The sequence below is a fragment of the Mesoplodon densirostris genome, chromosome 2 (assembly GCF_025265405.1).
Source record: "Mesoplodon densirostris isolate mMesDen1 chromosome 2, mMesDen1 primary haplotype, whole genome shotgun sequence".
Lineage (NCBI taxonomy): Eukaryota > Metazoa > Chordata > Mammalia > Artiodactyla > Ziphiidae > Mesoplodon > Mesoplodon densirostris.
The window spans coordinates 188,170,818-188,186,773 of NC_082662.1; the positions used below are offsets into that span (position 1 = coordinate 188,170,818).

The 15,956-nt window shown below is 44.6% G+C and overlaps 1 protein-coding gene across 1 annotated transcript in view; it reads left to right on the forward strand.

Moving 5' to 3' along the window:
- The window catches only part of CRB1 (crumbs cell polarity complex component 1), a 247,645-nt gene extending 234,026 nt beyond the window's left edge, over positions 1-13,619 (forward strand). Inside the window, 1 exon segment of the mRNA XM_060088676.1 lies at positions 13,117-13,619. Coding sequence (XP_059944659.1) covers positions 13,117-13,332 — 216 coding nt within the window. The 3' untranslated portion in view covers positions 13,333-13,619.
- Positions 13,620-15,956: the final 2,337 nt, after the last annotated feature.

The window sequence follows — 15,956 nt, forward strand, 5'->3', positions numbered from 1 at the left end:
TGTTGGAGCTTATTCTGACATGCAAAGTCCCGAAAAATTAAACCAACACCAGTAAGCAGGGAAACGCAGCTGGTTATATAAGTGCTGTCCATAGCAAGAGACCTGAAGTGTAAATATTATTACTCATCTCTCAGTGTGTAAATATGTCGAATAAGGGTAACTTAGTTGAAATTCAGGGTAGATTTGGGGTTACATCTGTATAGTGCTCTATCTAGGATGCACCTGTGCATAACTGAACAAGCCCTGACCATTTGGGTACCGGATCTGCTGCTTAAGTAATTTGTTACTTGGGACAAATTGCTTAAAAGATCTTTGAATTAAGGGCAATGATCTCTGTATCATTAGACTATTGTGAAGATTAAAATGAGGTGACTTGTCAGATGCCAGGGATAGACTAAGTCCTCAGGTTTTAATTACTTTTCCTTTTTCCCCCATGTACCACCTTTTAGTTCCGAAGTGTTTTACAGCTGATCTCATTGTAGAATATCGAAAAGATGAATGGCCTGGGTAGAATGCACAAATAATCAAAGATCTAGTTGCCACCTTGTAGTAGAAATACTAGATTTATTCTAGGTTCCTGAGACCAGGGAAAGAGGCCTAAAAAATGGTAGCAAAGAAATTTTAATAAAAGAGAACAATGAAACCATTGGGTAGAGGGCCAACCTCTAAGAACCTCTAAGGATAAAAATGCCTCAATATGGAGGCGATTCCTCCCCAGGTCCGCCACACAGAGGAGTGGTTGGCTGAGGTGAGCCACGTTGTAACTCTCTTTCTCTTCTCGGAGCCGCAGCTATCCCTTGTGTCGTTAAATCAGAGCAGATGGCTTCCTTTGACACCCCGCGCTGTCAGTGGAATGTAAATGCTTCTCCTCACAACACTGAGAGTCCCGAGGCTGTGTGTTTAATCTGTGCTGTGCGAGCAGAGTGACCCTGAAAAGAACATGAGTGCAGAGCACGTTTGGAGAATTGGCAGCCATCCTCGTAAACAGAATCGGGGAGGATTCTGCAAGCCTGGTGACTAATCTTGGTTTTCTTCCTGAGTCTCTTAGCACAGCCATATCCCTGAGGACAAGTCATCTAAATGGTGGTGGAATAGAAAAGTTATAGACCCAAGGGAAATATTTTATAAAGGTGGGAGAGAAGTGTTATTCTGGGGTCTGGGAAAAGAAGCAACAAAACTGAAGAGGCTTAGTTTATAGCTTGAATTCTCAGTTCTCAGTCTCTTTGGGAGTTTAGAAAACAGAATTTCCATATGTTTCAAATTATTTAAGTTAGTAAGGGGAATATTCTTTAGGCAATTACTCCAAACTTCAGGAAAAAAAAGAATGTAAATAATTAAAAATTTCAGTATGACACAGAATATGAGAAAATGCAACAATCAGCAAAGATTATCCAGAGAAAAGCCTTACATTTTGGAATATTAATGACAAATTATAGAACTAAAACACAATTTAACATGTTAACTAGGTTATCTTATTTCTTCTTAAAAAGGTCTCTGAACTGGATAGGAAACAGAATCTGATCTTCATTTTATTAAAACAGTCACTAGAAATTAGTCAGTGGCAAAAGGAGAAGATTCGTCCTTTGAGCCCTTTGTAGGGAAGGAAGAGAACTTCTCAGGCAAGAATCTCCTAAACCGTTATTTCAAAAGGCAATGCAGACACGTTGTATATCATAATTACTGTGCACATACACTTAGAGCTCCAAAAGTGTAAAATAACCAGCACAGCTATATTGTCTGGTCTCATTTTATAATAGGCTGTTAAATTCTATGCTACATTAATACATAGAGATAGGGCAACTGTAGTTCAGCAGGATTTTTAGACTGAGTTAAATGCTGTTAGACTTTATTTTTGTCCCTCCAAGAAGGAAGGCTGTACATCCTCCATACCAATGGAAGTAGATCTTTACGCCCAGTTGCATTTTGGGACATTTAGGTGGACTGTTAGCAAAATCAGACATAAGGTTTTTGTGTTTGTGTTTTGTTTTGTTTTAATCCTGCCATAGAGTTTTACCAAATGGCTTATTTGGAATTTGAAAGCCTGATTTCTGAAAGAACTCTTTAGTTCTAAAACTAACTACTACTTTAATCAATCTTCCCAATATGAAGATTTCTATCTTTCCTGGTGGTAAGATACCCTGGTGTTCTAAGTCGTGACAAGCTCATAGATTTAGGAATGTTCACTTTGGATCCTACCAACCTCAGCACGGCAGGCTCCTTCCCTGTTTAGACGTAGCAAGTCTCAAACGATTTGGGAGGGAGAGAGCTGCACTGTGAAAGGATTCCCGTTAAAGCACGCAGTGCATCTTTCATCTTCCACGAGGCAGACTTTGAAACTGAAAATCTGATAATTTGATGTACACCGACAATGTCAATAGAAATAGCTACTTCTGAGATTATTTAAGAGAAGGTGCAGGGTATAGACATTCATCCATGAAACACTGGAAGCAAGGGTTTTTATTTCTATGTTTGCTTTGTAAAATAAGAAGAGAGTCAATGGCACAATAGATTATATAAACAAGGACTTCAATGACAAGCTGTCAAAGCTAAGGTAATATATTTCACATGGGTGACTTGATGCCACACTTTATCACCTGCACGAGGGGAAACCAATTTGAGTCTGGTCAATAAAATACAACCTCCAGAGCTGGGCCGGGGGCACAGCTGACATCATGCGGCAGAGCCTGGTGACTTGGCACCCAAGTGGGGCCCCGCAGGAGCTGGCACGGCTGCCGTGTGGGGGAGGTCAGACATTTAAGCTCGATTTGGTTAATAAACACGGACGCAGGTATGTCAGGAGAGAGGATGCCGTTGATCTTCATGCTCTGCTAATTTAATGCAGGTCTGAGGTATCAGTGGAACTAGTTATTCAAAAGCTGGATTTACTGCAGTCTTACAACTGTTGAAAATTAAACTACATGTGCTGCAAGTTAGGGGTTACTGGAGTATCTCATTATAGAGGCTGTTTTTTCAGAGGCTGGAATCTTTGCTGAATTACTGAGGGACCTATTTGAATGTAGACTTGGACCAAATAATTTTCTGATAAGTTGGCCATAAATCCTCAGTAAAATAAGCTTGGTGTTCTCAGCATATCTGTTAGCATTTTTGATCATTTTTATGGCTTTCCTTTTGCTGGTCAAATTATCCTTATATGCCCCTAAAGCCCCCCTGATGTGGATTGAGCCAACACAAACCAATAGACCTTCATTACTCTGGCAACTGGTTCTGATTTGGGGGCAATAAATACAATGACACAGACTAGATTACCTTTGCCAAAAGGACATGTGATAAGCCATAAGGATGCTGGGGATTTGGCATTCTTTCTCCTGCTTAATGTGAGAATGAATTAATAGCAGCTTTTCACCGACTGAAGAAAGTTGGTAGGAAGAAAGAATTCCAAGGGAGGAAAGGGCCAAGGTACAGCTTTTAGGTCAGGAAGGATGATGCCAGGAGATGGTGAGGAAGTCCATGGACACCCACTGTGTGCCTGGCACTGCGTTAGGCTCCAGCAGGAGGGTTAGGGCCAAATGTGTGAGGAAACTGGCATGTGATGTGATCCATGAATGTCTCAGTGTCTAGATGGGAGATAAAACCATCGATGGGAACAAGATTTACTAGGCAATAAAAGTATAGCAGGGAGAGAAATCAGCAAGACCCAGAGTAGCAGAAGAGCAAACAGATAGTGAAGAAGCAAGATCCACAAATTGGGGGGTTAGAGGAATTATTTTCACAGTAACATCATTTTTTAAAGTATTACCTTTCTAACTTTTTTGGGAAAAAAAATGGAAGCTAAAGAAAATCAGAAAAAAATAGTGCAGTGAACACATACCCTTCAACCAGTTTCAAAAGTTTTTTAATATTTTGCTACCTTTCTTACCTCTATATAAATACATTTTTTGCTCTAGCTTTAGAAAGTAGGTTGCAGACGTTGTAACACTTTACCACTAAATATTTCAGCAAGTGCCTCTGAAGAAAAAAGACTCCCTTCTACAACCATATACCAGTATGGCATTCAAGAAATTTACCATCTCATGTACTATCCATGTTCAGATTTCTCTAACTGTCCCAAAATTGTCCTTTAGATTTTTTTTTTGATCAAGGATATAATCAATTGCATTTAGTTGTTAGTTGTCATGTCATTTTAGTATGATTTAATCTCAAAAGTCCCCCTGCCTTTTTAACTTGTTTGCTGGATATTCTCTTGCTTTTGAAATGTTGTATAAAATCAATTGATATACTTATCAGTCACCTTCTAAAATCTATAGACCATGTCAGAGAAGGGGTATAAAGAAATTTAAATCCTTCTGTGTCCTACAAAACCCAGGTTAGTAGAGGGCTCCTGGCATATGAGGCTGATAGGTTTCTATTAAGAGGTGTAGGTCAGATGTGCTAGGAAAGAACCCGCAGAGAATATCCATGAAACTGCGCGTGCGATTCTGGCCTCTGCTTCGCTGAGGGACAGGAGAGAAGCTTCCTGGAAGGGAATCTGTTCTGGTTACTGCCCAGGTTGGGTGAACGCTTTCCTGACACATGGGCTGCTGCTTCTCCTCCACGTGGGGCTCTGCAGAAGCAAGAAGCACTTCGCTCCACCAGCCGCCCAGGCCAGCAGGAAAGGCCCAGGCACGCTTCTCCTTCTCTCTCCCGCTGGATCGTGGTGTTTCCTTCTGCCTTCAACACCCTTCCTTACCTCCTTCTTCCAGCAGCTCCCTTTAAGAAAACTGGAGCATGTCATGAAGTCCACCTTGTCGCCTTACTTTCTTTCCTTCATACTCGCCTCTAACAGAGTGCCCGTCGCCTGGACTGTGGCGGTTTGTGTAGCCACCCGGCCTGGGACCATCACTCCACGGTGAACTCTCTGAAGGCGATGCCTATGCCTTTGGGTCCCGTGTGCCCAGGACCTAGGGAGCTGCCTGCCACGGGGACGGCGTTCACTGCCGATGCGTGAGTGAATGAGCGCGTGAACAAACGGGTGAACCGTGTCCCCACCAGTAAACGCCCGGCAGTAGAGAAGTCTCCCGACGACTGAAAAAAGAATCAAGGCGTTAAACAGAGCCACGAGCACTACCAGTGGGTGAGTCAATAACAACTGATCGGCCACTCTGTGCAAAGCACTACACTTGGTCGTGTCAGAAAGTTCCAGAGGAAACAGATACTCATCCGTACAGTCCTGAGGGGCGGGATGGAGGGTGGCCTAACCCCTGATGAACAGGGCAGCACGTTCAAGTGCACGGGACACGTCACGCCTGGCAGGCTGGGCCGCAGCTCTTCTAAACGCTGCTGAGCCCTGGGCTTCCGGGAATGAGATGCTGGCAGGAGAGCCCGCAGGGTCCTCGGGGGATCTGCAGAGGGCAGCTAAGCCCCAGGTGCTCTGAGCAGAGGAGAGGTCTCCCGAAAGGGCGTGTTCAACCTGGAGGAGCGGCATGAGCGGGGGAGGGGCGAGGGAGGCTGGTTCCCGCTCGAGAGGGGCGCGTAAGGACAGTCGCTTTGCTGACGCGCAGGGCGTGGCTGATGCTGACCTTCACAGGAGAATGGGGGCAAAGTCAAAACGAGCCTTGACTTAAAACTCAGCAGGTTAGGCTTGACACGGTTAGGACTGATATGGTTAGCATCCGTGGGCTTCCCAGCCAGGTAAGCAAGCTCTTTTTTTTTTTTTTTTTTTCCTATAGGGCTGGCTGGCTGGGGTAGATTCTGGGGCAAGAAAGAATGGCTAGAGGACCGTTTAACCAGCCACGTAAGAGACAGTTACTGTCTTAACCAGGTTGTGACCCTGAGAATGAACAAGAGAGCAATCCGAGCGGAAGGGCAGGGGACTGCGTTCCTCGTGGATCCCAGTGTAAAATAATGAAGATGGAAAGGGTGTGCGATTGACAAACACAAGTGTGAGCAGCTCACAGTGTGGTGCGCACTACACAGCCCGAATCTTCAGCTGGCGACCACTGTTTTCTGGAATGCAGAGAGAAAGAGAAGGAGAGGGAAAAAAGGAAAGGAAGTATGACTGTCTACCCAGGTTTTCTGAGACCAAAATGGGCCATGGTAGTGTCCAGGGGGTCACCTAGCGGAGACAAAAAGAACGTTTCACACATAGAAAATGGTATTTAAGAAAAAAAAAAAAAGATCTCTCGCATCTCCTGCTTGTGTCACCTGATGACATTCCCATCTGGGTTCTGGGGCAGGAGAAGATGAAAGCAGACTGCTTGTGGCGGATTCCATGGAAAGGAATAGTAGCCAAGTTCTATAATAATAATAGCCCCCTTCACTCTTTGATCACGTGATTTCTGATCTGCTGCACCCCCCACTCCCCCCCAGTGTCTGCCCGCAGCCCCTCCGAGGCGCCCTGACCCTTCAGTGGAGTTAAGAGAGCGGCTGTCTCTCCCCCTGTGGGTCACAGGCTGAGGGTGTCCTCCTGCAGGAATCCCCGGGAAGAAGCTCTGTGCATGAAGTTGAGAGCTCGCCATGTGCTGCTGGGCAAGCCTTCCGCCCAGCGGCGATCACCGCGGGGTCCCTGGGGCACGGATGCCGGTCCAGGGGCTGGGAGGCAGAAGGATGGAGCTGCACCTTGATGGAACCTCTGCCTTGGGAGGGGAGGGACGCCCCCCGGGAACTGTTAGGTGTCCCAGGGCGCGACGTGCTGGAGAGAGATGAAGCTGATTACAGTTAAAGAGGGCGACCAGGCAAGGCCTCCCTGAGAAGGTGACAGGATGTGATAATCCCTACCTGGAATTTAAACGTTTCTGTGCGTACAACATCTGGTAACCCCCCTGACCCAGGGTCAGCAGAAAGGGCAGCAATTATCTTCAAACAGTAAATTTACAAAAACATAATGAAATCTGAGTTTGGGCTGCTGGGATTTGGTTCTTGTATGAGGCAAAGAGTGAATTTTTATTCATAAGACCTGGTCTTCCAAGGAGAACAATTATATCACTTATACCACCTGCTTAAGGAGAGAGAATAGGAAAGCTGTGTCTCCAAACTTCTAGCTACATCTATACTTCTGCTGAAAATGTGGCGTCCTGAGTAGGAAAGAGCTTGTGAGACGTCGGGGCAAGAATTCCAGACCCAGCACTAGACAGATGGGGCTGGAAGCTGCCGGGCTCACCACTGTATTCTGGCTCCCACTGTGCTCACATAGAGGGTGTGTTCAAGAACCATTTGCTGAATGCAGGAATAGCTGTGTCCCTTCATGGCCGGTGCCACAGCACCCCTCAAATCTCAGAATAATGGTGCTCTTCCCCTAAAAGCCCCCACACGTCACGCGTGGGCTGATGGTCAGTTGTGAAAGAAACGATGGTTTCAACTAGGGCTGGAACCCCGAACGTGCAGCCTTGTGCTGGCCCAGCTCCTTTTCTGATTTGTCTCCCGTGTACCAAATTTCCAGTAGCGATTCCAACGTCTTCGGTGGGGCCTGTTGTGGAAATCACACTAGAAGGTTCCCAGGACAGCACCCCTCCGGGGGCGGGGGTGGTGCCCGGAAACACCTCATGTCGCCGGGTTTCTCCATCACCAGGCTGTCAAGACGGTCCCCAATTAGTAGAGTTGGAAGGAACTGTAATTACTTGGTGAGAATTGGTTGAAAGACTATGTCGGCTTCCTTTGAGAGCCTGTGTGTCTTCTGGGAGACGCAGAGCAGTGGATGAAGAGATGGGAGCACCAAGGAGACAATGCTACTGGGCTTGCAGTCCAGACGCCCCCTGGTCCCTGGTCCCTGAAGCCGTCAGCTGCCTGGAGGGGGCTCCGTGGCTGCCACGCTTCCCAGTCCTGAGCATTTTACAAGGTGGCAGGAGCATCTGCTGGGTGGTCCCTTCCCCGTGCCAGGATGCTGCCCAAGGCCTCGCTTTCAGCTTCTAAATACCCTGTATCCCCCCTTATAACTGTAAAGTGGACAGTGTATTTATGGTTGAAAATTGGCTGCTGCAGCAATATTCATTTTAAAAACAGACTTCTGGCACATATTCAATATTACTATGGAAACGGCTGTTCCTAGCAATTCACTAATAAGAGATAGTTCAAGGACCCAGGTCTGTGTGGGAGTTTTTTACCATCCACAAAAATTGAAGACCTACTTGTTACAATAGTAATTCACAAGAACTGCTTGCTCTCTCTCTCGCTCTCTCTCTCTCTCTCTCATATCTATCTCTTCTTTATTTTTAATTTGAAGGATGAGTCAAAGAGATGTCCTCATTTCACTTTAGATACACAGATGGAAGGTAAATATTATAACCGACTTTGTAAAAACACAACATCTTTAAAGTATTTTTCCCATTAATCACTAATGCTCATAATAGTACCTAACGTACTATTATGTACTTGTGTAACACTACACACACACACACACACACACACACACATTTCAGAAACTCACATACTGAAGCTGGAATATAACCCGTAATCAACTAGTACATCCAAACATTCTAACTTCCTGTCTTCAACTGTCTCCACATATTTCCACACAACGGACATATAAACTGAATTCTAAGAAGGATTTGGGGAATTCACTCCAACCTAGTGTTTTTCAGGAGCCAGTTCTTAACTCCCAACATTTCTGCTTTTTTCAACTACAAACGTACTTCCGCTGGTTTTACAAAATCCGACCTGAGAAAAATATGCCCCTATGGGGGAAACCATGGCCTCAGTCCTAGAATTTCCTCACCTCAAGTCAAAGCTTTAACGTCTTCACCTCCTTTCACCTGGAAATTGGAGGTCAAGTTTCCTAAGATATCCTGTTTTTCCAGGCTCCTTCCAATGTGTTTATGGTTTTCACATTTTTCCAAATTGGCCCTAAATATTATGACAGGCGGATCCTTGTGCTGAGGACAGAGATAGTCTCATTACTTTTCCTTTCCAGACAAGCCAGCTCATTCTGTGTTTTCAAAATCAGATGAACTGACCAGCAGTCAGCTAGTGAGGGGCTGTGGGCCCCGACGGCCAGATGGCCCAGACCCCCGCCAGCTCCAGGTCAGCGGCTGCCCCTCTCGGCTCCCAGGCTGGGCTCTGAGTCCCGACTTGTTGCCAGAGTGGGTGGCATCTGGTGGGTGTTCTGACGCCCAAGCAGGACCGGAGAAATCAGCTAGGGAAGGGTCATCTCTCTGAAGAGTGCTAAACAGCAGTGACCACAAGGACTGACTTCCCTTCTGAGCCTGCCCCTCAAAGAAGCTCCACACACCTGGATGCTCCACATCTCAGAGCAAGCCTAGGACACAGGAACTGTCACTCCCGCTTTACAGGTGGGCAAACAGCAGAGATAAGTGTAGGACACTAGTGGCAAAACTGGATTCAAACCCATTTCCGTCTGTTTCGCAAGTGCGTTCTGTTTCCAGTCTCGCCTCAGAGAAATCACAGTATAGAATTCCTCTTCTGGAGTTTAAGGAAACAAAGCTAATGTGTATTTCCAGCATGTTCTAGCCTAGGCTCAGGTGAGAAGATTCAAGATAAGCGTTGGCAGTTTCCCCTGAGAATGCCAGCGTGCATCCTTGCCTTGGGTCACATTTGGCCACAACCAGTCAATGTTTCAGAATGAATCTTCCATGGAGGAAAAAAAATGAAGCACCTATTTATTTTATTCTGCAGATGGGGAGTTCACAGTCACCGCAGTTTAATGTGATCATGTGTAAAATGTACATTTAAACAGGATATTAACAATACAGATTGCAGCATAAGCCATCTGAAAAGTAATTTTACATGAAATTTTAATTAATTTGGGGTCTATCTTTTCTGAAAAAGGTTATTCAAAAGGGCAGCATTAGCAGCACAACCCACCCAAACAGGCCTGGCCTTAAACTCATGCTGTTTTTCAGGACGGTCCACACCTGGCGGCCTTGTCAGTTCCTGTGTCCCAGCAGTTTCAGTTATCAAAGGATCCATTCCAGGGCTGTGTATTTTAAGCCCAGTCGAAGAATAGCAGCGGAAAAAAGGCCTTTCAGCCAGGGGAATTCAAAAGCAAAGGGCCCTCCAGAGGCGATTTCAAACTCAGACTCCCTCGGCTCCCCACCAAAGCTGAGTGACGCGCCCCATCTGATATCGCTAGGCCAGCCATTTCATCCTAAACTTTATCTGAAGCTCGGAATTGCCGTGTTAGGTTTGTAGGTTGGCTCCCGGGTTGTTTCTCGAGGCATTGAGGGAGTTCTAGTTCATCTTTCAGAATTGAATGAAGTCAGAGAGGTGATACATCACATCTTCACGGTTCTCACATTCTCCTGTGCCGGGAACTTACTCTGGGACATTCTCTTTGGCTTTTGCATCTGTTGTGTCTCCTGGCTCCCATCCCTGGGAGTAGATGCTAGGATCTGGTATTACAGGTGATCAAACCCAGGGTCTTGCAGGACGACTGGCTGAGGCCCACCGCTCAGCACACAGCCGGTGGAGGCAGGGGGTTTCTCTCGGGTCTGGAGCTGGCCCTTCCATTCTCTCCACATTGCTGAGAGCAGTGGAGCCTCTACAGACAAGAGCCTTGGTTCCCCACAGGTCCCGAGATAAGTGAAGCGGATCAGTCCTCTGGTTCTGCCAGAACTGGGGTCCCAGCGAGAACTCAGCTTCTACACCTGCCATGTCCCCTCCCTCTCCAGCTGCAGGGCAGCAGGTGCGAGGGTCTGGGCGGCATTAGCTTTCCCCGTGCAATCATTCTCAGCCCAAATGAGAAGATGCCAGAGAAGTTTAGAAAACAGTGGCAAACCAAGTGATTCGTCTCCTCTCCGTGTGGGTGTGGACCCTCCCAACTCACCCACCCAGCAGAACAACCATTGACTCCCAAAGATGACACAGTTTACTGGACAGATTAGGGAGAATTCAGCATCTAGGAACAAGAGGGTTACACAGTCTAGAGGTCCCCAGATAACACCAAAGGGTCCATCTGTCCTGCTGAGACCCAGGCTCTTGAGCTTTCAAGGCCAGGTCTACGGCTTTATTCATCTGTCCCAGCCCACAGTTATCCCTACAGATAAAGGATGTCATTGCCACACAGTGTGGCCAGAGAACCTGCCCTCTAGTTGGGGTAAACAATTTTTCTCAAGAATGACTGAATTCTATGAAACTCTATATGCTTTTCTCCAATAACTGGAAAAGTTGCTGTGACCCAGAATTTTAGACAGTAATGTGGAGAGTAGCAGCACACACCTGAATGTTGCCCAGGAACCTGACGCTAGCTTTTCCCAGCCTAAAGGCAATCTTCCCATGCACGCCTGTTTCTGCTCCTGTGTATCTTATCCCAGTTAACGAGACCCCAGCCAACAGGGTCACCTCCTGTGGTGACCATCCTTGTCTTCCCTCCGCTCCCCCCAGCCTTGCTCGCACAGTCTGCCGAGGACTGGCTCCGCCTCCCCAGTCTCTCTCCACCTTTTCCTCTTCGAGTCTCACTCCACTGGCAAACTTAGACCGAGGTCATCTCACCACGACTAATACAATAAACTCCTATTTCCTCCACCTCCAGCCCCACCTTCACTTCCACCCACCCTCCATCCCGTTACCAGAGCCAAGTTTTAATGAAACACAGACTTGATCATATCATGCTCTCACTTAAACGCCTTCACTGGCTCCCACTGACCTCAGGACCAAGTCCGAATTTTAGTGTGGCTTTCACATTTCTTGTCCAGATTCATCTACCTTATAGTTCTGTCTCTCACCAACTTTTTAAATCCTTTTCCTACTCAAACGTACACATTTATGGACAATACATTTGGTCACGCCGGATTTCCTACTGTTTCCCCAAACTCTAAGGACTTTTATATACTCTTGCCCTTTTGATTTCAAATTGTTTCATCCAAGTAGAATTTCCCACTCGAACTATTTGAATGTTATTTATCCTTCAAAAGGTAATCACATGCCACATTCCAATATTACTCTACCTACACCCCTAGGCAGTTCATTTATGACATTATCATAATGTGTTTATAATGTATGATTATCTGTGTATATGTGCGTGCGTGTCTGAGCTACAGATTTCAGACTTTGACTTACCTTCTATTTTTATCTCAGTTCCATGTTTATAGCAGGTAATCAATAAGCATTGTTGAATGAATGAGGAAACTAATGAAGCACATTCAAACAAGGCTCATAGTGAGTACACCCAAGACAATATTATGAAGAGATACAGTATTAAAGGATTATATTAATTATATAATGGCTAAATCAAAGCACAGTGAACAAGAACAGCAAAATAAAAAACACAAAGGAAAACAAAGGTGTTTAAAATTCGCTAGGATGTTAAACTAACAAAGATTACATTTATAACAGTAGCTTGGTTAGGTAACAGGGAATGAATGGGTCCTAGAGAAAGCTAAAAGAGAAGGTAAACTAGTTTACTTCTGCTTTTACTTACCCTGACAGAAATATTTCTTTGAAAACCTGTTAAAGATTCAAATAGCAACTGTTGTCCTGTCTTTAATATTTCTATGCAACTAAATCAGTTTCATTTTACCCATTGCTAAAAAGTGCTTGACAAACACACTGGAATCAACACTAGGCAAACCACTCTGTCCAAGACACACCCCGGAGATTCCAGGACCCAGCTCCTCCATGCGGGGCTCTGCCTGCAGTTTTCTGTTCCCAGGTTTGGTTCCACGTGGTGCACGTGTGTTTTCACAACCATTCAATTGTCACATCGAATCCAAGTCAAAGTGATGACTGTGGAAACCAGTGCATTGCAGCCCAGCCTATGTCTCCAGATCTTTCCCATGAGACCCAACTAATTTAATTTTCTTCCTTTCCCAAGAAAGGCTGTAAAACAACCATTTTTTTTCAGTGCAAAATCAGAACTTTTTGCAAGGGAGTCGAAAGACTGTGAGCCATACATCTCTATAGATGCAGAACTATTTTACAAATAAACGTGTGGGTTCATCCTTTGGCCTTGATGTCACACAAATGACCTCAGTCACTGAAATTAAGACACAGAGTAGACACAGGAGATGTCTCCTGCCTCACTTTCTGACTCTAGACCTTGGACTCTAGAGACAGTCACGTTCTCATGATCTGGGAATAAGGACACCTGACTTTCCTTTCACACCTTGATCTTTCTCCAGCACTGAGTGGCACCTGCGCTCTGCTTGGTTTCCATTCCAGGGTAGTTCCTTGACCTGGACGTTCTCCTTTGCTGTGTAACTCACATCACAATTATTTCTATCCTTGCAGTTGGCAGACGACTTGCTCTCAGATGTCTTCGCCGCCATCGGTTCAGTGACTTTAGCCTTGTTATTGATCCTCTTCCTGGCAGTGGTGGCCTCCGTCGTTGCCTCCAACAAGAGGGCAACTCAGGGGTCCTACAGCCCGAGCCGTCAGGAAAAGGATGGCTCTCGCGTGGAGATGTGGAGCATGACGGCTCCCCCTGCAATGGAAAGGCTGATTTAGGACCATCCTGTCTCTAGAGGAAGAGATCCACACACTGCAAAAGGGACACTTGTACCTGAGTGTTTTTCTGACAAACCTGGAGACATCAGGTTACAACTGGGACCACACTGAAACTGTGGGAAGGACTCCTTTGACCACCGTACGGATGTTCATAGTGGTTCAACTTGACACCACTATTTTATTGTATTATGTTAGCCAATCACGGAACAGTGTTTCTTGTGCCAATAATTTCAGCCTCATAATTAGAAAAAATACCTTCCTGAGGATGCGACTTCTGGGAAAAGCTCCAGTGCCTGACATGTACACTCCGTACTCTTTGCAACTTGGGGACACGTTTTTAGTTTGCCCATCAGCTGGCAACTGCATTTTTTTCACACAGAAACTACAGAAAAAAAAAAAAAGACACATCTCTCACTCTTCCTGTTATGTGGTGAAAGGTTTTAGTTTGTACCTATGAGGAGATGCACATTTTTTGTCCTTCAGTCATGGATTCGAGAAAGTTATGGGAAAGACCTATGGTTAAAAAGCGACTCACCATCCACAAATAAAAATTGAAATGTGGTTGTTCCTCTTTCTGAGTATTTTTTTTTCCATTTTGTGACACTACATGTGACAAAAGTAACCTCTAGGAACATTTGAAGAACGTTTTAACTAAATCACCCCAAGTGCTACGTTTAAAGTCCTTGCCCTTTGTAAGGTGTTGCTTAAGGTCGAAACACTTTCCGAGGCAGAAAACAGAATAAAAGGAAACCTCGTATTCTCAAACCTGAAAGACCAAGCTCTTTCCTTCCAACTGCTTTTTGATAAGTCAGTGTCAGACAGTGACCTTGTCTAAAGGTAAGAACCCCAAAGTACAGTGCACGCACCTCAACGAACATGTGTGTAGGACTATCTGTGTGGTTTGGAGGGAAAATACTGGGCCTTCTATTTATGTATTTTTTTCCTCCAAAGATTTAATTAGATTTTTATATGTGTTTTGAAATGCATATAGCATGTTATTAAAGTAGTATATAAATAAAAAATTTTAATGTATGCATATATTGGTTTGGCCAAAAAGTTCGCTCGGATTTTTCTGTGCCATCGTATGGAAAAATCCGAACGAACTTTTTGGCCAATCCGATATACTTTGGATATATGCTCAAAAAATTAATAATATGAATTTTTATATTTGTTCTATAGCAAGCCATGCTCCTCAACTACTCAAGGACACCACTCCAGAAATCGCCCCTCTACCTTCCACATCATCAGCATTCCCACTGTATTAGATCATTTCCAATAGCACCAAACATGCTGCCATATTTCCTATCGTATAAAATTACCTTCTGTGGCCCCATCTCCCTCCAGTTACCATCCCGTTCCTCACTATGCCTGTCAGCAAAACGTCCATAAGAGAGTTTTATATTCTCTGTCTCCCCTTCCTCTCCTCCCATTTTCTCTTGAAATCAAACAAATTTGGCTTTTCTCTGCACCACCCCACGAAAGAGCTCGTGTCAGGGTCACCAATGGACACGTTGCCAAACACAACAGCCCATCCTCAGACTTCAGCAGCCTTTGAAACAGCGGTCATTCCTTTCTTGAAATACTTGCCACCCAATGGGACACCATTTCTTCCTGATTTTCCTTTTACCCCACTGCCCAGCCCCTCTCAGATTCTTCGCTGGTTTTCCCTCATCTTCCTCTGCTTTATTTTTTTTCCATACTGTTTATCACTACCTGACAAATCACATATTTTTTGCTGTCTGTTTCTCCTGACTAAAATTTAAGTTACATGAGGACAAGAACTTTGTTTTTTTTTTCTTTCACTGCAAAAACCCTCATTTAAAACAGGTCTAATGTACCATAAAAACAGAATGAATATTTTCCGCATAAATGTACAAATAATGAATGAATGTTATTTGTGCCTGCCAGCAGCAAAACCCCAAAGTGCCCAAGATTTGTGTGAGTTGTCATTGGATGTTCCTGCTACTAAACTGTAATAGCTTTGTAGCTATTAATGGCTTAATCTTTGGCTTTCCCTCAATTTTTCATATTGTTTTAAGTGTTTGTCCAAGAAAATGGATGTCTCTGGGTGTTTGCATGCAGAGTATGCCATAAGACATTTTCTTTACATTTACATCCCATTAGAGTTACAACTTCTTAATAGAGGTGTATATGGAAAGGACAAAAAGAGTTCTTGCTTAAAGAAAACAAAAAGTAGCTGACTTTAAAAAACTACAAACTAAAAAAAAAAATAACAGAGGAGAAGTTCGTCCTGTTGGGATCAACAAGGGTAAGAAGAAAAAGGTAACTGTCAATGGTAATACTTTAAGTGTATAAAAGATGTCTAACTAATCTGGCTACTCACCCTCCTCCAGTGCCTAGTTCAGGGCTTTACATAGGAATGCATGTTCAAATATATATATGAATGAATGCATGCAGGCATGAATAAATGAATGATTCCATGTGGACGTGCCAAACATATAGGAGGTTACTTACTGACTAGCCCAGCAAGTCAAATCTGCATCTTTGAACAAGCTAGATATACAATATCTTATGTCAGAATGCTTCCAAGTTAGCCCTATGGAGTATTTGTACTGAAACATCTTTAACAAGATAAACCTCACCTTAAGTAGAAAAGTCTAGTA